Source organism: Podarcis muralis, chromosome 13, assembly GCF_964188315.1.
Source record: "Podarcis muralis chromosome 13, rPodMur119.hap1.1, whole genome shotgun sequence".
Classification (NCBI taxonomy): Eukaryota; Metazoa; Chordata; class Lepidosauria; order Squamata; family Lacertidae; genus Podarcis; species Podarcis muralis.
Window position 1 is genome coordinate 38,797,548 of NC_135667.1, and position 21,440 is coordinate 38,818,987.

A 21,440-nucleotide genomic window follows, 5' to 3' on the forward strand; every position below is an offset into this window, starting at 1 on the left:
CAGAGGGGGGCACAGGTAGTTCTTCTGAGCGAGGCGCACGCCTGCCTGCCAAACGCCTCACCTCAGGCTGCTGCTGCTGCGATGGGAGAGGCAGTGGAGGGGTGCACGCTCTGCCCCTGATGGCGCTCAAACTCGATAACTCTTAAATTCTAAAATTTAACAGCAAAAGTTGGGGGTCGCCTTATACACCCAGTCCCCTAATACGCCGGAATCTACACTAAATAGTTATGGAGGAAGAGCGCTGCAGAGTTCTCATGGCTTGTGAGGGCAGAGACTGGAGGTGCAGCAGGGGGTTGTTTACGCCAGTGTACCCCAACCTTGGGCCTCCAGCTGTTTTTGGACTATAATTCCCATCATCCTTGATCACTGGTCTTGCTAGCGAGGGATGATGGGAGTTGTAGTCCAAAAACAGCTGGAGGCCCAAGGTTGGGGAACACTGGTTTACGCTACTCAGCCCCCCCACCTGACAGCTCATGTGCATAGAAGAGCAGCAGAAGCAGCAACATTCCCCACACATCCCCCAGTCAGCCCCCAAAATTCCAGATGTGGGTATTTTAGGTGCAGTATTCTTGATCTGGGATGGAGAGAGAGCAGTAGAGAAGACATTCAATGGGTTTTAGAGGGTGCTCCTCACTAATCCAATCTTTATTTATGTGTGGGGGCACTTGAACATAACCCCCAAGTAAGTGGGGACTCACTGTACTGAAATCTCTGAGACTGGTTCATCATGACAGTAGCAACTCTACTGAAACCTTACTGAGAGGAAAATAACCTAGAAAGGAATGAGACTTTTTTTAAAAAAAAAAGAAATTGCCTCTCAATGTATTATTTTTTCGTGTTCAGTTTCTAATCAATTACCCTTTGTGGTTGTAGTCAGGTCTCAATCTTTTATGGTACTCATCACAGTTTTTTGCTTTCCAAATAAGCCTTAGGGTTAAAACAAGATGAGGGGCTCCTGTCTCCGAGAGACCACAGGGGATTTTAGAAGAAAGTGCACATAGGAATCGCAACATGTAAAATACAACCTAATTGAATGGTATGGATAAAGAGAGATTAAATTGTTCATAGTTTGGTGGGGAAAAACCAAAGGATGAAAGGATAATTTATTATTTCCTCTTTATTAACTGCTCCTTGCTGTTCAGATCAGGCCTCAACACAATGATGTAGCATTTGGGAGCAAAGATGGAGCCCAGTATCCCAGCACTGGAGGCCAAGATGGAGAAGATCTCCACAGCCACCATATATTTCCCCTTGGTGCTCAGGTAGACCGGAACAAAGGAGATCCAAACACTACAAAACAAGAACATGCTGAAGGTGATGAATTTGGCCTCATTGAAGCTCTCAGGCAGTTTCCTGGCAAAAAAGGCCACAACAAAGCTGACAATGGCCAAAAAGCCCATGTAGCCCAGGAGACAGTAAAACAGGGTGAATGACCCTTCGTTGCAGCCTAGAATGATTTCCCTCATCACAGAGTGCATGTCAGAATCAGGGAATGGGGGAGAGGTTCCTAACCACACAGTGCAAATGCCCACTTGGATAAGGGAACAAGAAAACACAATGGAGATTGCCAGTCTTTTCCCCACCCACTTCCTCATTCGGGATCCTGGTTTGGTGGCCACAAAGGCCAGAACCACCGTGATCGTTTTGGCCAGAACACAAGAAACGGTCACTGTGAAAACAAGGCCAAAAGCCATTTGTCGGAGCAGGCAGCTCACTCTTTCTGGAGGGCTGAGGAAGATCAATGGGCAGAGGAAGCAGAGCAGGAGGAAAGTGAGGAGAGTGTAGGTGAGGTCCCGATTGTTTGCTCTGACAATGGGTGTGTCCTGATGTTTAATGAAGATAACTAGGACCACCAGTGTGAGGAGAGAGAGAAAAAGAGCAAACAATGCTAAGCTCATCCCCAGAGGCTCTTTAAAGGACAGGAAGCTGATGGTCTTTGGAATGCATTGCGATTGGTCTCTGTGTGGATAGTGGTCCTTTGGGCATGCAGCACAGTCAACCATGTCTGGAAAGAAAGTAATACATTCAGATTTTACATTTTAGATACTTTATAGATTTTAGATTAGAGCAACTGCTAATGCTGCAAGTATGGAACTCATAATTTTAAATTAGAGGTATCACAGATATTTCCAGAATAACCAGATTGAAAGCGATGCATGAGAATCCCACCTCAGCCTTTGTGTTCGGTTATGTGGGGTGTCCTGTGATGGCTTGCTAACTTCTCATAAACCACATTTTTATTGTCCAGAACAGGCACAGTCCATGACCACTTTGCTCAGAGGTTCCATTCCCAGCCCTGTTCCACACCCTTTGCTGACCCCATTCCACCCTGCCCAGGTGTGCGATCGCGAATCAATCAGACACATGTTTGTTTGTTATTGCCTTAATTAAGATAGGTGTCTCAAACCAAGTGATATCACTGGTGCATTTAATTCAAAATTGTCTGCTGTATTTTCACCTGTGACAAAGATTACATCATGGGTGACAAACCTATTCTTTTTAGGAGTGGGTCCCTAATCCTTTATGGGGGCTATCTACCAATTGGTATGGAGACAATTTGGTTTTTATGCCACTTGAATGAGAAAGATATCTAAATTGCACTCCTTGAATCAACACGTAAACCAAAGTAAATTTTTCCTTAAAATTTGTACTTCTCTAAACATTTGCGATGCAGTTCTCCAATCAAACAATATGTACAAAAATGCAAAGGTTACCAATTCTTTATTTATCCTTTTCCGCAACTTCTAACATGCCTTATTTTTGAAAATTGTATATCCTGTGTCTCTTACCCTTCTGGGACGAAATCTTGCCTTGAGGACATGGAGCACAACCATAGCAGCAGAATGGCTCCCCCTCCTTCTTCTCCTTCCTGGAACCAGGAGGGCAATTTGGGTTACATACAGAAATAGGTGGAACCTGCTCATTTAAATAAACAGATAAACCATTTAGCACAGAGAAGTAAGTAGCACTTTTGGTTTCTTTTTTCTTCCAGCTGGCAGTAGGAAGACACCAAACTACTTATTCGAAACACAGTGCCAAGCTACTCATTTGGTTCTTCATGGTGTTTTTTTTAAAAAAAAAAAATATACCAAAATAATGCTGAAACTGACCATGTTTGAGCCCCTTTCTGGCATTCAGAAAGAATGCATGATAGCTGAAATAGGGAAGGGGATTGGGGGTTCATCTTTGCCAGCCCTGCCCCCTTTTGTCCCCATATATAAAGTAATACCTTTTACACCTCCAATTTTCCAATCGCAGCAAGTGTAAAAAATAATAATCATGCTTTGTGAAGATGACAGAAGCGTAGTGCCAAAAATGATCTACTAATGTGGAGACCTTGTGGATTTTGGTCTCACCAGCTCTGCCCAAATTGTTCCCATAGCTGTTCCACCAATCATCTCTGCATACTAAGCAGAAAGCTCTGACAGGCTGAACACACTGAGAAGCCTCCCTGTGATTTCGAATTTTCTGTTCTTCTCTCAGTCCCCAAATATGAGGAGTCATCTAAACAAGTTCAGCCAAATGTTCTTAGAAGCCCCCTTCACAGCCATGCATTTTATCTTAACAGATGCATTTTCAGGTGTATTTAATCCTACCAGATGTATTGTTCAAACAATATTGGTACTTTTTTGAGGTGAGACTATACCACAAGATCCACAGAAATTTGAAACCTGTTCCAATATGTGTACTAGTCTGAGAGGTATAAAATTGTAGACAATATGAAATTCTCCTCCACCCATGCCTACAGTTCCTTTTTCCTTAGGACACAAGTGGCTAGCATAAGCACACTTCTTGTTGTTTTTTAAAAAGGAACATGAATAATGGAATGTGTGGTTTGTCTTAAAGGTAAAGGGACCCCTGACCTTTAGGTCCAGTCGTGACCGACTCTCGGGTTGTGGCGCTCATCTCACTTTATTGGCCAAGCGAGCTGGCGTACAGCTTCCGGGTCATGTGGCCAGCATGACTAAGCCGCTTCTGGCGAACCAGAGCAGCGCACGGAAACAGCGTTTACCTTCCTGCCGAAGCGGTACCTATTTGCACTTTGATGTGCTTTTCAACTGCTAGGTTGGCAGGAGCAGGGACCAAGCAACGGGAGCTCACCCCGTCACGGGGATTCGAACCGCCGACCTTCTGATCAGCAAGTCCTAGGCTCTGTGGTTTAACCCACAGCGCCACCCACGTCCTGTGGTTTGTTTTAGGTGTCTCAATAAAATTAGGGCTGCCATATGTCCGGGATTTCAAAGGCGGAAGCGGTGTCCTGGGGAAAGTTCTGGATGGTGGAGGTTTGTCCTGGATCTTTGGCAAGTAAAACAAAAATCGTGGGATTTTGGCATGTTTGTCGAGGGAGATTCAGTGGGTCCTGAAATAGGTCAACCCTAGTATAATTGAAAGGTGTGGTAGCTTGGGTGTGATTCACAAACACACACACATACCCATTGTGTCTAAGAAATTCATTAGAGGTTTTCGGCTGGTGCCTCTTCTTCTTCCCAAGAGACTCATGAAATTCACTGGGATAAAAAGAGCCCCAAGTCAAAAGCCACATGCCATATCCAGATGCTGGACAAGATTGGCCAATGGCAATATTCTGCACTAGTTGGGCATTGATCTGAGCCAGCAAGGTCATCTTATGTTGTGATTCCTGCATCGCGGACCACATGACTTCCAACTCTAAGATTCTATTATTCTTACACAGTGCGGAGAAAAAATGTTTAGAATCTGGCTAGAAAGGCAGGTATGTGCTGGACTGATGATCTGTAAGTAAAATAACATTATCTTTTCCTATCTCTCATAGATGTAGGAACTATGCCTCACCTGGTGAAAGCTTCTGTGCCACACCATTCTGTTGTCATCAAGGGTGAATGGCTGGTCAGGTGTAGCCTCCACATCCACCCTTCCAACCTTGACCCTCACGAAGGAGTTATTTGGGAAAGTGACCAGGTTGGTAATATCAAAGCCAGCTTCTACTTCCCAGCTCTCACCAAAAGATACAGTTTCTCCGGCAGAGTTGTTGAAGGAGACAGTCCTAAGGAAGGGATGCAGCTGCATTGAAATAAAAAATAGTAACTGTGAGGTAATGGATATGTCTCCCCTTTTTGGCACTCACGATGCCTCCATTCTGTCTGTACAGTGTTTTCTATACCAATATTTTAGGAACTGTAGCCATTATTGTAACCAAGCTATGTTTGACTGCCTGCACAACTGACTGCTGTATGGAAAAGCACATGAATCTGACCTTTGAAGAGCTTTGCAAGCAAACAATGTATAACCTATTAATTATGTGACCTGTCTTTGTGGTAAGGAAGTGGGATATTTTGGGATCAGCTAGAAGGGGTACATTTTAAGGTTTAAACGCCTACATTTCATGCCTTTATTTGCTGCATGAGTTGCCATTTTAATGCTCTTCTGGGGTTCTCTCACCAAAGAGTCCAACAAGAATAATATTGCTTAGCAAGCTCAGCTAAAACTACAAAATAAAAAGGTTGAAAGTCCTCTTCCTTGCTGTTCCCCATCTCATTTCCCCAGCCACAGCTACATTTTTCTCCAGCTCCACCTGCCTCTCCCTGCCAGCTCTCTCCTACTCGTCTCAGTCTAGGCTGGGATCCTCCCTGTAACTTGTGTGCAGTGAAGCTGCTTTGGAAGAAGCAGCACAGTGCAGGATTGGATCCGCCTTCACTAACAGGTTCTCTGCACGCAAAGGAAGTTGCTCACAAAAAAGCAGGGCAGTGCAGAATAGGATCCTCCTGCTTAAGAGCTGTAAGCAGAACGGCCTGATACTTCCCTGTGCTAGTCCTTAATGAGCAGCTCCTCTGCACACAAGGGGAGAATGTGGTCTAGTAGTGAGAGCTTGCAATTTTTCAGGGTACTGTTTTGCATATCATTGCCTATGTCAAATTATAACTCATGAGGCATTACCTGCCAAGGCCAAACCTCCTGCATCCCTCCTTCCACCGCTGCCCTGTATTTGGTTCTGGACAAGAACATGGCATGTAAAGCATGTGCCATTGCATAGACAGCATTATAAAGACTGTAGCTGTGGCCAGCCATGCTCATCACAAATGCAGATGAAGGGAGATCTTCCAGCTTCTCCTCTCCAGTACAGGTTCCACTGGCCTGCTCCTCTGTATTGGAGTTTGGAAATAAACAGAGAAATACCTGTGCCCAGAATTGCTTGACAAAGCCATTTCCATTTGCCTTAAAAGGATTTTGTGCCTGAAGAAAGGCTTTGAATCCTTGTACCACATTTGAATGAACTTTAAAGGAGAGGGAACCCTGGAAGACTTGCATATCCACGTTCATTTGATAGGTCAACGCTTTGAAATCCAGCTGTGCCGTCAGAATCCACACCTTGCCTACAGACGTCTTGGTCACATTTTCCAATTCACCAAGAGCTACTATGTCTCTCATGGCAAGCATGTACTTTGTTTCTCCATAGAAAACCACCACCTTGGCTTTACTTTCCATAATAACTTGATAAATTTGAATCCAGTGGGGATACATGTCATAATACTCAGCCATATATGTGGTTTTCAGGGTTGTCTCTGAGAAGGCCAAGCAAATGCCTTTCTGGGAGAGCAGAGGTTTCAGGGTCTGAATAAACTTCTCTCCACTGTCTCCACTAGCAAGCAACCCAACCCATGTCCAGCCAAAGTGCAAAAGTAACTCAACAATCCCAGTGTACTGATGGGCTTCATTGGGCACCATCTTGTAGAAGGAAGTGGATTGGCTTTCACCAGCATGCTCTGGGGCAAAGGAGCCATAAGTGAGCTAAAAGGAAATAAAGGAGCATTATTTATAAATGCAGAAGGACTGGGTATTTGAACCCAGGGGGCAAAATGAGCCAGTTGCCTTAAGAAGGCAGGTTCCACAAAGCTCCTCTGCCCTCCTTTTCTTTATCCACTGTGATCTCTAGGCTTTTTCTCTACTGCTGCTTTTCTCTGCCCTGTTTCTTTCATGTTGCTTCACCACAACATTTCAGCTCCTGATTTCATGGCGTCTTCCCTTCCCTTCCCTTCCCTTCCCTTCCCTTCCCTTCCCTTCCCTTCCCTTCCTCTCTCAAGTCACTAACACACAAAATCCCCATCAAGTCCCAGAATGTGTGGGCAGCTGATTTCTGATTGGCAGGCTTCCAGCTTTGCAAGCGAGCAGCTTCAGTCTCCAACCAGTAGGCCATGGAGCAAAGGTGAGAGGGTGTCAGTTGGAAGAATGGAATTTGGATACATGTTTTTAGGTGTGTGTGGACAAGGAAGTGGGGTGAGAGGAGCACTCTTCCACCATCCCATTACCTTCTCTTCAGCCATAGACACTGACAGTCTGATGCTTGGTGGAGAGGAATGGCTACCTAGAGCAGACATGTTTTTATTATGCTGATAGCTTAATGTCACCTGACAGCTTGATGCTACGCATTCTATTTAATTGTGCAAAGCACACTGGGATCACTTTTTGTGAAAGACAGAATCACTCTCCTTTGTCTCTCACAACTATTTCTATATTAAACAAATCCTTTCTGAATAGAAAACATCATGGTGAATGAGTGTGGAAACCCCAAGACTGTATCTTACCTGGGGAATCTTGTAGATGCCCAAGATGTTTGCTAGGTAGACAGAGGTGTCCAAGTCCAGTCCCCCAATAACTGCCATCAGGTGTTTCTGGATATTGCACTTGTAGTTTGGTAGAAGGGTGGAGAGAAGGTTCAGAGCAGCCCAGTAGGTCATCCTTTCATCGAAGTAACTGTCATAGATGTGGAATCCTAAGGTGATATTAGGTAAGATCTTGGGGTTCTCATTAATCTCCTTGACAGCAAATACCAAGGCCAGAATATGCTGGTAGTTCTTTGGCACAATACTGCAACAAGAATTTTATGCTGTATCAGTGGGAAATATCCTATGTTGTTGTTTTTTAATTTGCTTCTTAATGATTCTTTAATATTTTAGTGCAAATTGTGCGCAAATATACTCATATCTACAGAACATTTCCCACTGAAATAATGCATTGTATTCCAATTCTATTCCAGTTACACTAATATATGAATTTTTATGCACATTTTGCCTACATATATTCATTTTTGTTTACATTGTTTGGCTGGAGAACTGTTTTGAACAATTTGGAGAAATGTGAATTTCAAATGATGGCTGTGTTTTGGTTTTTATAACTATTTAGAGCAAAGAAAGTTTGGTAGGTTCACCTTCAAATATGAACTGATTTGAATTGCCTCCTTCCCAAGAATGGAATACTGATGTTTACTTTGGGGTCCATCATATACTTGACAACACTTTTTGATGACCCAAGAGATGCTGCGGCTGACAGAAGCATCTAAAGCCTTTTATCTCATACCAACTTCCCTAAGCCTCCACTCCTGTTCAGTTCACTCACAGATTAGTTGAGCAGCTAGGTACAGTCTGCCTCTGACTGGCAAACTCCTCAGGTTATATTCTTGGCTGCTTGGACATCCAAGCTCCTTTAAGAAATCTGTGTTTCTAATGTTCTTCTGGTATGAACTGAGCAGAATTTTGGCTTAATGTAGGGCTCATTCAAACTTCCCCTAGTCCTGCCATTTCCCTCAGGGAATACCTGGTCTTTACTGCTCAATTGGAACTCACACCTCCCTCAGAACTTCTCCTAACTGGCAGTTAACTGACATTTATTCACTGCTCACTACCTTCAGCTGAATACAGCCTGAATGTATCTGATCCAGGCCCTGCCTATAAATATTAAACGCAATTGTCTAGCCTGAAGTGGACGAGAACATCAGGCGTTATTCGAGCATCAGGGGTTATTCAAAGGAGAGGTGAGACTTTAAGACACTTCACAAAAGAGTTTCTGAGGTGAAGATTGAGAACAGAGAAGGGCTTTCCGTCTTAAACTAGGGAGGTTTAATCTTTGAGTCCTCCTCTTGTTAAACTCTCCATGAAAGAGATTTGGTGGAATGTGGGGAGGAGAGAACACATCAACAAGACCAGGTTCTCTCATGTCACTGACACATTCAGATCTGCATTTCCCTTCAGTGGAAGTAAACCCCACTGAAATCAAGGGAACTAGCTTCAGAGTGGGCCTGGTTAGAGCTGGGGGATATTTCAGTATCATTTGACATTTGATGTCTTTACTGGGTATTAAGAAGTTGATGAATAGTTAGCCTTTCTGTGAAGTCTTCTTTGTCAAAAGCAGCAAAGAGATGAGAAGCAAGTCCGCCAACAATAAGATGACCACGTTGGTAATATTCATGTGGAATTCTGGACAGATCATGGACGGTACAATTCGTGGTATGTTTGCACACCATAAGTGGCAGATGAAAGAGAAGGGGCACAATAAACAGCAGCATACTGAAGCAAATATTCTTCTCATCAAACAATCTTATTTCCATCCAGCACATGAACCTTCCTTCACAACCAACCTCAGTACAATATTCTGCCTTATCACGAACGGCACTTCTCTAACAATTCACAGATTTAAATCCTATTTTACAACTTGATTAAGAAAATAGTTAAAATCCTTCCTCTCCTCTGTCCTCTCCCTTGTAAAGAATGGCAAGAAGAGGTTATAATACCCATGTTTTGAGATTGGTTAGTATTCTCTGGAAATCTACTGAGACATTATCCAAGGGAGACATAGACATGCTGAGAGTGATAATTATAGGTGAGATAATAACAAGGTCTCTTTACATCAGGAACATCTGAAAATGCCCAATAATAATAATAATAACCCTGTTTCTGATGTTTCATTCAAAGTTCTTTCTGACTTTTATGGCTCAACAATAGGGCATGCAGAATTAACAGCAATGAAAAGAGAAGAACAGTGGGCCAGGCTCTTATCAGTGTCAACCAGTGGAAAAGGTTAATCTGACCTCCTAAAATTTCCCACCTGAACACCACTTCATTAGTTTTCTAACAATTATACTGAGATGAAATAATGGTGAAAAGGACAGAGTTTTGTAGGTGGTTTCGTTGGAAGCACGAAAAAATAGGAATCGAAAAAGGAGAATGCTCTGGATGCCAAGATCCAGGTTGGGGGCACAAATTCCCACAAACAACTATTTATGTTCCTGATAGAAAAGCCCCTCACTACTAGTTGGAGGGAGTAATATATAGAAGTAATAACTAAAAAGTAGTGAATGGTGGTATTATATTTTCTAATAAAATGGAGCTTAATTTCACTCATGTTCAAAATGCTTTTACTTCAAAATATTCATTCAGAAGCATTCTGCCCTATCTTATAACTATAAACCCATTAAAAATACCAAAATTGTTATTCATTGAATTCTAAGTTTAAAAACCCCTCCAGGAATGGTCTAGCATATATTGCCCATAACCATGGGCATCCCCCACTGCACACGAATAATAACTAAATACTTAATACCCAGATAAGGAGGGAGAGAGCTGGAGAGTTCTCATGGCTTGTGAGGGCAGAGACTGGAGGTGCAGCAGGGGGTTGTTTACACTACTCACCCCCCCCCGACAGGTAATGTGCATAGAAGAGCAGCAGAAGCAGCAACTTTTCCACACATCTTCCAGTCAGCCCCCAAAATTCCAGATGTGGGTATTTTAGGTGCAGTATTCCTGATCTGGGATGGAGAGAGAGCAGCAGAAAAGACATTCAAAGGATTTAGATGGTGCTCCCCACTTATCAAATCTTCATTTATGGGTGGGCACTTGAACATAACCCCAAGTAAGTGGACACTCGCTGTTCTGAAATCTCTGAGATAGTAGCAACTTTACTGAAACCTTACTGAGAGGAAAATAACCTAGAAAGGATCAAGCTTAAAAAAAAAATGCCTCTCAGTGTATTGGTTTTTTTGTTCAGTTTCTAATCAATTACCCTTTGAGGTTCTAGTCAGGCCCCAATATTTTGTGGTACTCATAACAGTTTCTTGGTTTTCCAGATAAGCCTTAGGTTTAAAACAAGATCAGGGGCTCCTATCTCAGAGGGACCACAGTGAATTTTGTTAAAGAAACTGCACATAGCAATTGCAACACATAAAATACAAGATAATTTAATGATGTCGATAAAGAGAATTATATTGCTCATATTTTGGTAGAAAAAACCCACGAAAATGATAGGATTTTTTATTGCCTCTTTATTAATTGCTCCTTGCTGTTCAGATCAGGCCTCAACACAATGATGTAGCATTTTGGGAAAAAGATAGAACCCAATATGCCAGCACTGGAGGCCAAGATGGAGAAGATCTCCACAGCTACCATGTATTTCCCCTTGGTGCTCAGGTACACTGGAACAAAGGAGATCCAAACACTACAAAACAAGAACATGCTGAAGGTGATGAATTTGGCCTCATTGAAGCTCTCAGGAAGTTTCCTAGCAAAAAAGGCCACAACAAAGCTGACAATGGCCAAAAAGCCCATGTAGCCCAGGACACAGTAAAACAGGGCGGCTGACCCTTCGTTGCAGCCTAAAATGATTTCCCTCATCACAGAGTGCATGTCAGAATCAGGGAATGGGGGAGAGGTTCCTAACCACACAGTGCAAATGGCAGCTTGGATAAGCGAACAAGAAAACACAATGGCGCTTCCAAGTCTTTTCCCCACCCACTTCCTCATTCGGGATCCTGGTTTGGTGGCCACAAAGGCCAGAACCACCGTGATTGTTTTGGCCAGAACACAAGAAACGGTTACTGTGAAAACAAGGCCAAAAGCCATTTGTCGGAGCAGGCAGCTCACTCTTTCTGGAGGGCTGAGGAAGATCAATGGGCAGAGGAAGCAGAGCAGGAGTGAAATGAGGAGAGTGTAGGTGAGGTCCCAATTGTTTGCTCTGACAAGTGGTGTGTCCCGATGTTTAATGAAGATGGCTAGGACCACCACTGTGAGGAGAGAGAGGGAAAGAGCAAACAATGCTAAGCTCATCCCCAGAGGCTCTTTAAAAGACAGGAAGCTGATGGTCTTTGGAATACATTGTGTTTGGTCTCTGTTTGGATAGTGGTCTTCAGGGCACCCAACACAATCTTCCATGTCTGGAAAGAAAACAATGCTTTCAGATTTCAGATGTGTTGGAGAGCAACTACTAATGGTGTCAGTATGGAACTCATAAGGTTAAATTACAATTTTTGCAGGTATTTCCAGACAAACCTGAGTGTAAGTGTGAATGAATGAGAATCCCAGCTTAGCACTCTGTTCTGTGCCATTCAGCATACCCTGTGATGTCACACTAACCCCCCAGTTTAGATGGATAAGGGTAAGGTAAAGGTAAAGGTACCCCTGCCCGTACGGGCCAGTCTTGACAGACTCTAGGGTTGTGCGCCCATCTCACTCAAGAGGCCAGGGGCCAGCGCTGTCCGGAGACACTTCTGGGTCACGTGGCCAGCGTGACAAGCTGCATCTGGCGAGCCAGAGCCGCACACGGAAACACCGTTTACCTTCCCGCTAGTAAGCGGTCCCTATTTATCTACTTGCACCCGGGGGTGCTTTCGAACTGCTAGGTTGGCAGGCGCTGGGACTGAACAACAGGAGCGCACCCCGCCGCGGGGATTCGAACCGCCGACCTTTCGATCAGCAAGCCCTAGGCGCTGAGGCTTTTACCCACAGCGCCACCCGCGTCCCTTTTATGGATAAGGGTGGTAACTACAAATAAATATCATGCTTGTCTTAATTACTCAAGTGTGGTACATTATTGGAATCAATCCATCAAATCATGTTTTGCTAGACAGGTACACGAAGTGGCTAAGGTCACAGAACTTTCCTGTAAATTTTGCTGCAGAGGACTCTGTGAGATCACTTCCTTTGTTTGCCTTGGCAGGCAGCTATAACACTACTCCTTCCTGCCTGGGCATCTCCCTCTTTTTCTTCGTCATGCCTCAGATTTTGTACTTTTGTAATTTATCAGTTAGAAACCTGCCTTCATTTTGCTACTGTAACTGCTGCTTCGAAAACTAGATTATGTAAATACTACTTTTATTTCTTTACAAAACAAAGTGTACCTGATTGTTCTTTTTAAGGAGGAGAAAAGGGGTAATATGAGGGAAAATCCAGTTTGCCACCAAGCATCCTGGATTATTTCTAGAAGGTTAAATCAATGTTATTTTAGCTTCCAAGTTTAAAGTTGCAAAGGGTGATACCCTCCTGATCTCACTCCTGTGAGCAAGGGATTATATGACTAAATTATATATCCTCTCCTTGTAGCTAATTCTAGTCCTACGTTCAGAACAGGAACTAAGGAAGGTGTCTTATGGCAAGTCGGATCACTGGCCCAGCTAGTTCAGTATCGCCTGCCGTACTTTAGCCTCTGACAAAGATTAGATCATGGGTAACTAACCTTATTAGGGATGCGGGTGGCCCTGTGGGTAAAAGCCTCAGCGCCTAGGGCTTGCCAATTGAAAGGTCGGCGGTTCGAATCCCCGCGGCGGGGTGCGCTCCCATTGTTCAGTCCCAGCGCCTGCCAACCTAGCAGTTCGAAAGCACCCCCGGGTGCAAGTAGATAAATAGGGACCGCTTACTAGCGGGAAGGTAAACGGTGTTCCGTGTGCAGCTCTGGCTCGCCAGAGCAGCGATGTCACGCTGGCCACGTGACCCGGAAGTGTCTCCGGACAGCACTGGCCCCCGGCCTCTTGAGTGAGATGGGCGCACAACCCTAGAGTCTGTCAAGACTGGCCCGTACGGGCAGGGGTGCCTTTACCTTTACCTTTAACTAACCTTTCCTTTTTAAGACAAGGTTCATTCCTTGGGGGGGGGGGGCTCTCTGCCAATATGGATCAAGGTGAAAATTACTTTTGTTGATATTTCAGTGGGAAAGTTACCAAAATGGCACTCTTTGAACCAACACATGAACCAAAGTATTGTTACCCTGCAAAATGTGTACATCTCCAAAATTTGTGATGCAGTTTTCTAATCAAGTGATATGTACAGAAATGCAACATATTCCCATTTATTTATTTATTTATTTATTTACTTACTTACTTACTTACTTACTTATCTTCTTCCACGGTTTCTAACATGATATTTTATTTATTCATCCGTCTATTTATTAAATTTGCATACCACCTTTCACCCAAAAGTAACATCACTGGCCCACTTAGCTCAGTATTGCCTGCTGTATTATAAACTCTGACAAATAATAGAACATAGCTGACAAAACATTTCTTTTTAGGACAAAGTCCATATTTTTTTTTAATGGGGCTGTCTTCCAATAAGGATGGAGGAGAAATTTGGTTTTGTTGCCATTTGAATGGGAAAGATCTAAATTGCACTCCTTGAACTAACACATGAACCAAAAGATAGTTGTCCCGAAAGATATGTGCTTATCTTCAAGCTTGCAATACAGTTTTCTGAACAAACAATATGTACAAAAATGCACATATTACTAATTAAAGTGGAACCTGGGTTTTAAAATTTCTCAATTGACAAAGGTTTTGGAACTCGAATGCCGAAAACGCGAAAGTAAATGGCTTCTGTTGAGATACCACTGTATTTTTCTCAATTTTCTCTGTAAATTTGCAGACCGCCCTTTGTGCCACAGTTTTTGAACATTTTGGAAGTCAAATGGTCTTCTGGAATGGATTACAGTCGAAAACTAAGGTTCCATTGTATTTACTTAACTTTCCCCACAACTGCTAATATGACTTAAGTTTGAAAGGTATATATCCTGGGTCAGTCTAGAATGAAATCTTGCATTGAGGAAATGGAACACCTGACATTTTTAACATGACATTTCATTTCATTTCCCTTATTTTTCTTATTTACTAAGTTTGTATACTACCCTTCATCCGAAGATCTCAGGGTGATTCACAGCATAACAAATGTTATAAAATAATATAGCATGATATATGTTTGAAAAGCACTATATATATATATATATATATATATATATATATATATATATATATATTGTGTCTCCTACCTTTCTGGGATGAAATCTTGCCTTGAGGACATGGGGCACAATCATAGCAGCAGAATGGCTCCCCCTCCTTCTTCTCCTTACTGGAACCAGGAGGGCAACTTGGGTTACATACAGAAAGGGGTGGAACCTGCCCATTTAAATAAACACATAAACAGTTTAGCACACAGAAATTAGCTAGAACTAGCAAGCACTGAACAACATATTCCAAAATCAGGGTCAAATTACCCTTTCTGCTTTCCATGGTTTTAAAACAGAATGCTGAAACTGACCATCTTTGAGCCCCGTTCTGCACAGAATGCATGAGGACTCAATTTGGGAAGAGGATTGGGGGCTTATCTTCATAAGCTCTGCCCCCATTATCCCCATATACAAAAGGAATACCTGTTCCACCCCCAATTTTTCATTCTTAGCACATGTAAAAGTTTATGCCTTCAGGAGAGGACAGTAGTGTAGTTCCAATTGTTGTTTAGTCATTTAGTCGTGTCCAACTCTTCGTGACCGCATGGACCAGAGCACGCCAGGCACTCCTGTCTTCCACTGCCTCCCTCAGCTTGGTCAAACTCATGTTGGTAGCTTCAAGAACACTGTCCACCCATCTCATCCTCTGTTGTCCCCTTCTCCTTGTGCCCTCAATCTTTTCCAACATCAACGTCTTTTCCAGGGAGTCTTCTCTTCTCATGAGGTGGCCAAAGTATTGGAGTCTCAGCTTCACGATCTGTCCTTCCAGTGAGCACTCAGGGCTGATTTCCTTAAGAATGGGTAGGTTTGATCTTCTTGCAGTCCATGGGACTTTAGTGCCAATAATGATCTAAAAATGTGGAGAATGTGTGGAATGTGGTCTTGTGGTCAGATCCTGCTTGCAGGTTTCCTACAGACATTTGGTTGACCAGTTTGAGAACCAGGTTTATTATTTATTTGTTTTCTATACCTCCTTTCATCGGAAGATTGCAGGACAGTTTACAGTACAGTCGTACCTCGGAAGTCAAACGGATTCAGTTCAGGAAGTCCGTTTGACTTCCAAAACATTCGGAAACCAAGGAGAGGCTTCTGATTGGCCGCAGCCAATCAGAAGCTGCGTAAACTGCGTTGGCTGTTCAGGATCCAAAGAACATTCGCAAACCGGAACACTCACTTCCAGGTTTGCGGCGTTCAGGAGTCAAAACGTTCGACTTGCAAGACGTTCGTCAACCAAGGGACGACTGTATAAAATATACGAAAATGCAGAACACAGTAACAAACAAAGCAATACCTGCCTCCGCCTCCACCCCTGGTTTAAAAGGCCATAGACAGTTTAATCTGCAAATGGCCTAGGTGAAGAAGAATATTTTCATCTCACACCTAAAGATATGTAGGGAAGGGGCCAAACAAGCCTTCTTTGGGAGAGCTGATTTTCTATACCTTTGCCCTCATTTATTGTTTGATTCTTCCCCAATCTAAGAAGCCCCTTTCCTCATTCCACAGTTGGGGACAAAGAACAGTTGTGCACAAATTTCTGTGGCCCCTGCTTCCTACTCAATCATTTGCATTTGATCTCCAAGGAACCTTCTTCTTGCCAACAAAGTCATGAAGTACATTGATACAGAAAGAGCCCCAAGCTCCATGCATGCCATATCCAGATGCTGGACAAGACTGGCCATCAGTGTTACCCTGGACTAGATGGGTCGTGGGTGTGACCCAGCAAGCTCATCTTATGTTCCCATGTAGTGTAGAAGAAAATGTTTTGAATACGGCTGGAGAGCCACATATGTGCTGGACTGATGATCTATAAGTGCAAGAACATTCCTATCACTCGTAGGTATAGGAATTATGCCCCACCTGGTAAAAGCTGCTGTGCCACACCATTCTGTTGTCATCAATGGATGTTTTCTTTCCTGGGGCAGCTTCCACATCCACTCTTCCAACCTTGACCCTCACAAAGGAGTTATTTGGAAAAGTGACCAGGTTGGTAATATCAAAGCCAGCTACTACTTCCCCATTCTCACTAAAAGATAAAGTTTCTCCAGCAGAGCTGTTAAACGAGACACTTCTAAGGAAGGGATGGAGCTGCATTGAAATAAAAATAGTAATTATGAATAATGCAAATCTCTCTCCGTACTGGCACCCAGGATGCAGGTCGTGCAATGCAAACAGAATGCATTCCTTAGAAATAATTCACAAGGTGAGCATTTTCATAGGGAGGCATTTTTTTCCATTATTTCCTGGGGGAAAATCTCAATGCATTCCCAACCAAGAAACAATGAGAACAAAATCCAAGGCTTTCAGGTCTCATTGCCTGGATATCTCCCCCCTTTCAAGAGAATGGTAGGGTAACCAGCCTCATATAAACAGCATAGGTAAAGGTAAAGGGACCCCTGACCATTAGGTCCAGTCATGGCTGACTCTGGGGTTGCGGCGCTCATCTCGCTTTATTGGCCAAGGGAGCCAGCGTACAGCTCCCAGGTCATGAGGCCAGCTCTGGCAAATCAGAGCAGCGCACGGAAACACCGTTTACCTTCCCACCCGAGCGGTACCTATTTATCTACTTGTACTTTGACGTGCTTTCAAACTGCTAGGTTGGCAGGAGCAGGGACTGAGCAACGGGAGCTCACCATGCTTGAGTCTAATTAATTCACACAGAGGTTAATGCCATAGAGTAAGCTACCTTGCCAGGCTCACTTCCCCTCACCTTGGGAGAAAATGGCAGCAAAGCCTTTTGTTCTACTCAGTCCACATCTTAATTTGGTGCATGCGGAGCTCTGAGCTGTTCCCTCCAGCCATATGGATTTACCCAGTCTCTTTTGTTACAGACAAGAGTATGAAACAACCTATATTTCCATGCTTTTGTTTGCTGCATGCTTTGCTGCGTTAAACCTCTGGTGGGGTTCTTGCACCAAAGAGTACTTCCCTAGCTCTGCTCACTGTTCCCAATCCCCGTTCCTCAGCCTCAGCTACATTCTTCTCCAGCTCTGGCTGCCTCTCCCTGCCAGCTCTCCCTTTCTCCTCTTAGTGTAGGCTCAGATCCTTCTTTTAGCTTGAGTGCAGAGAAGCTGCTTGTGAAGGACCAGCACAGTGCAGGATTGGATCATTCTGCTTAACAGCTGTAAGCAAGGCGGTCTGAACCTGCACTGTGCAACTCCTCCACAAGCAACTTCTCTACACAGCAAGAGAGAATCTGATCATACTGTCCTACATATCACTGCCCAGGTGTGTGTGTGTGTGTGTGTGTGTGTGTGTGTGTGTGTAGGCATTACCTGCCAAGGCTGTAGCATTAGAAGCTCCTGCATCCCTCCTTGCACCACTGCTCCGTATTTGGTCCTGGACAAAAACATGGCATGTAAAGCATGTGCCGTTGCATAGACGGCATTATAGAGACTGTAGCTGTGGCCAGTTATGCTCATCTCAAAACCAGACGAAGGGAGATCTTCCAGCTTTTCATCTCCGGTGCAGGTTCCACTGGCCTGTTTCTCTGTATTGGAGTTTGTAAATAAACAGAGAAAGGCTTGTGCCCAGAACTGCTTGAGAAAGCCATTTCCATTCACTTCAAAGGGATTTTGTGCCTGAAGAAAGGCTTTGAATCCTTGCACCACATTTGAATGAACTGTAAAGGAGAGGGAACCATGAAAGACTTGCATATCCATGCTCATTTGATAGGTCATTGCTGTGAAATCCAGCTGTGCTGTCAGAATCCACACTTTGCCCACAGTTGTCTTGGTCACATTTTCCAATTCACCTAGTGCTACCATTGATCGCAAGATAAGCATGGACTTTGTTCCTCCATAGACAACAACAACATTGGCTTTACTTTCCGTAATAACTTGATAGATTTGGATCCAGTCAGAATACATGATATAATACTCAGTCAAATATGTCGTTTTCAGGTTTGTGTCTGAGAAGGCCAAGCATATGCCTTTCTGGGAGAGCAGAGGTTTCAGGGCCTGAATAAATCTCTCTCCACTGTCATTATCTCCAGCAAGCAACCCAACCCACGTCCAACCAAAGTGAAGAAGTAACTCAACAATCCCAGTGTACTGATGGGCTTCATTGGGCACCATCCTATAGAAGGAAGTAGATTGCTTTTGACTAGCATCCTCTGGGGCAAAGGAGCCATAAGTGAGCTAAAAGGAAATAAAGGAGCATATTCAGTAAGAGTAGACAAGCTGTATATGTCCTTTGAGGGCCTGCCAACACAGAAGGCCAGATGAGCCAGTTGCCTCGGGAAGGCAGACTACAGAAAGCTGGGAGGCGTGGCAGATCTGACCTCCATTAAGTCCACCCCATGCTTGTTGACTACCTTCTCTGCCATCCCTGCATGCCCAGTTTCCTGCGCTGAAACCCCTGAATGCCTTCTTTTCCCCCTCCTTATATTTCTTAAGCTTGAACGCCTTGCTTTCCTACTCTGCTGCTTTCCTCTCCTGCATCAACCTTGCTTCACCACAGCAATTCAGCTCCTCATTGCATGGTGTCTTAACTTCCCTTCCTTCCCACATCTCTATCAAACCACTATTGCACAGAATCTCGCTCAAGTGCCACAATGCATGGGCAGCTACCAGCTTTGCAGGCTCCCAGCTTTGCAGGCGAGCAGCTTCAGTCTCCAGTCATTAAGGTATGGGTCAAAGTTAAGAGAGACACTAGTTAGCAGAATATAAAGTGGAAGTGTGTTTTGGAGTGGTGAGGAAGCAGGGGTGAGTTAGTGCTCTCTCATTACCACTGTACCTTCTGTCCATCCCAATATTCTCTATCTTTATTTCACTCTCCCCTTCTTTCTCCATTGCATTTCACTGGAAACACTTTTTGTGGAGGGAAGGACTACTCTCTGTCAATCACAACTATTTTTCTACTATACAAAACCTTTCTGGATACAAAATATGATGGTAAATGAGTCTGAAGTCCCCAAGGTGGTATCTTACCTGGGGGATCTTGTAGATGTCCAAGATGTCTGCCATTTGGAGGGAGGTATCAAAGTCCAGTCCCCCAACAGCTGTCATCAGATGTTTCTGGGTGTCACACTTGTAGTTAGGTAGAAGTGTGGAGGGAAGGTTCAGAGTGACCCGGTAGGTCATCCTTTCATTGAAGTAACTGTCATAGATGTGGAATCCCAGTGTGTTATTAGGCAAGATCTTGGGGTTCTCATTGATCTCCTTGACAGCAAAGGCCAAGGCCAGAATATGCTGGTAATTCTTTGGCACAACACTGCAATGAGAATTTTATGCTGTATACTAGGGAAATGCATTATGCAATGTTCTTTTTTAAAAATTAGGACCTCATGAGAATTCTTCAACGTTTTATTGCAAATTGTGCTTTAAGATACAGGTATCTGTAAATCAATTTCCTCTTAAAGGATGCCTTTTTCTACTTGTATACTTCTATACCACTTTCACTAATACTTACATTACTCAATAATACTGTATTTCAGGCTGCTTGGATAATTCATGTCATTTAAGAAATCTGCTTTTATGACACTCTTCTGATAAAAACTGGGCAGATTCTTAGCCTAAAAAAGACACCAGCCCACTGGTTCTGATATTCAGCACAAAATTCAGCATTAAGTTTGTAAGGTTTAATGTTTTATTATGTTTTTGTATATGCTGGAAACCACCCAGAATGGGCGTGGTACTATTACTACTATTACTACCATTACTACTAGTATATTGTTAACAAATAGCTTAACCTTAGCTGTCCACTTTCTCTGGACTTTACCACCCACCGCCCTATTTACTTCTCCCAAGTGACTGTTAACTGCAATTTCTTCACTGATCAGAACCTTCCACTGATCACAATCTGTTCTTGCCCAGTCTAATAAAAATGAATATGCATTATCCAGGGCTGTCTATAAATATTAAACACAATTCTCTCTTCCCCCCATCACCAAGCAGCTTTCACCAAAGAGGCATGCACCGCATTAACAGCACAGGGTTTCAAACTTTGACAGTAACACACAAATATCAACAGAGACGATGAAAATATTTTGAAAGCACAAGACATAGACATACATTTATCTACTGGTACTGATCTGATGCAACAAAAAACCTGCATCAGAATACAGAGAAGTAGGTAGCCTAGCTGAATGGATAACTTCTCATCATTTTCAGACCTGTGACAGGTCTCATCGTTTTCAGACCTGTTAACTAGGAGTGTTATTTGAGTCAAGCCTGACATGGATGCGAACACCTGGGGCTCTTAGAACTCCACATTCTAAGAGGTGAGCTTTTAAGACCCCTCACCCCAAACTTTCAGAGGTGAACTTCAATATCCAGAACAGAAAGACCTTTGCCTCTTAAACTTGCCTAGTTTAAGATGTGTCTTCTTTTTAAGCTATTCTTGAAAGAAATATGGGGGGGGGGGGGCAGAGAGCGCATCAGCAAAACAAGGCTCTCTCATCTCAGTGACACATTCAGATCCCCATCTCTCTCTTCCCAAGCCAACTCGAGCTTGCCCCTCCACCTCTGCCTGGAAGTAAATAAGTGGAACTGGCTTCTAAGTAAGCATGTTTAGCACTTGACGATGTTTTGGTATCATCTGATTACAGAGAGGCTGGGGAGACTCAGCCAGATGGGTGGGGTATAAATAAATTATTATTATTATTATTATTATTATTATTATTATTATTATTATTGTTATTATTATTA

At 43.4% G+C, this 21,440-nt stretch overlaps 2 protein-coding genes across 2 annotated transcripts; both read right to left on the reverse strand.

The window, feature by feature from the left end:
* Nucleotides 1-1,106: 1,106 nt before the first annotated feature.
* LOC144324913 (vomeronasal type-2 receptor 26-like) lies at nt 1,107-9,240 on the reverse strand. Its single transcript, XM_077918304.1, has 6 exons — nt 9,191-9,240; nt 7,560-7,842; nt 5,914-6,765; nt 4,813-5,040; nt 2,790-2,916; nt 1,107-2,005 (listed from the first exon to the last, which is right to left on the reverse strand). The coding sequence occupies exons 1-6, from the start codon at nt 9,238-9,240 to the stop codon at nt 1,107-1,109; spliced, it is 2,439 nt and encodes an 812-aa protein (XP_077774430.1).
* Nucleotides 9,241-11,030: 1,790 nt separating this feature from the next.
* On the reverse strand, nt 11,031-20,009 carry LOC114582672 (vomeronasal type-2 receptor 26-like; the record flags this gene model as incomplete). Its single annotated transcript, XM_077916694.1, has 5 exons — nt 11,031-11,956; nt 14,836-14,962; nt 16,651-16,878; nt 18,066-18,929; nt 19,722-20,009. Coding segments are annotated over 5 exons (2,406 nt in total), but the record flags the coding sequence as incomplete, so codon positions are not given.
* Between the last annotated feature and the right edge of the window lie 1,431 nt (nt 20,010-21,440).

Coding starts and splice junctions, on each gene's coding strand:
- LOC144324913 (XM_077918304.1), bottom strand. CDS start 9,240: ATGATCTGTCCAGAATTCCACATGAATATTACCAACGTGGTCATCTTA. Junction 7,843..9,190: donor ACCAACGTGGTCATCTTATT/GTTGGCGGACTT, acceptor TTCTTGTTGCAG/TATTGTGCCAAAGAACTACC. Junction 2,006..2,789: donor CAAGATTTCGTCCCAGAAGG/GTAAGAGACACA, acceptor CTTTCTTTCCAG/ACATGGTTGACTGTGCTGCA.